At 38.9% G+C, this 563-nt stretch overlaps 1 protein-coding gene across 1 annotated transcript in view; it reads left to right on the top strand.

The window, feature by feature from the left end:
- LOC117170583 (protein GVQW3-like) overlaps positions 1 to 246 on the top strand; it is an 884-nt gene extending 638 nt beyond the window's left edge. Inside the window, exon 2 of the mRNA XM_033357438.1 lies at positions 2 to 246. Coding sequence (XP_033213329.1) covers positions 2 to 246 — 245 coding nt within the window. The remainder of the gene's footprint in view (position 1) is intronic.
- Positions 247 to 563: the final 317 nt, after the last annotated feature.

The following is a 563-nucleotide window of genomic DNA, read 5'->3' as shown; positions in this document are numbered from 1 at the left end:
ATCGGCTTCGAATTGGTTCCTCAGCCACCGTATTCACCAGACCTGGCCCCCAGCGACTATTACTTGTTCCCTAACCTGAAGAGATGGCTCACCGGTAAGCGTATTTATTCAAATGAGGAGCTCATAGCTGAAACTGAGGCGTATTTTGGAGACCTTCCGATCGATTACTTTTCGGACGGTATCAAAAAGTTAGAAAATCGTTGGACTCGCTGTATCGACCTAAAAGGAGAGTATGTTGAAAAATAGAACCGACCTTGGCCAAAAAAACTTCTCCGTGTTTCATTTTTCAGGGACTTATCAGACTGCCTAGTATATCTTCTCCTTAGGATTGGGTAGGTTGGGTAGATTCGGTTCTGTTAATCTAGTTCACATAAAATCGAAAATGCGAGAAAAAGGGGAAGTTTCTTGAAATTATGGGGAAAGAGGAATCCTTTAAAAAGAGGAAAAGGAGTGGAGCAGGGGAAAGAGAGAAATTCTAATTTTAGAATTTATTTTAATTCTCATTTCTACAGCATTAAAAAAAATGTTATTTATGTTTATATTTTCCATGTGTGATATCACAT

Source organism: Belonocnema kinseyi, chromosome 4 (genome assembly GCF_010883055.1).
Source record: "Belonocnema kinseyi isolate 2016_QV_RU_SX_M_011 chromosome 4, B_treatae_v1, whole genome shotgun sequence".
NCBI lineage: Eukaryota > Metazoa > Arthropoda > Insecta > Hymenoptera > Cynipidae > Belonocnema > Belonocnema kinseyi.
The sequence above is the reverse complement of the archived record's forward strand: the minus strand, read 5'-3'. Positions and strand labels throughout refer to the sequence as shown.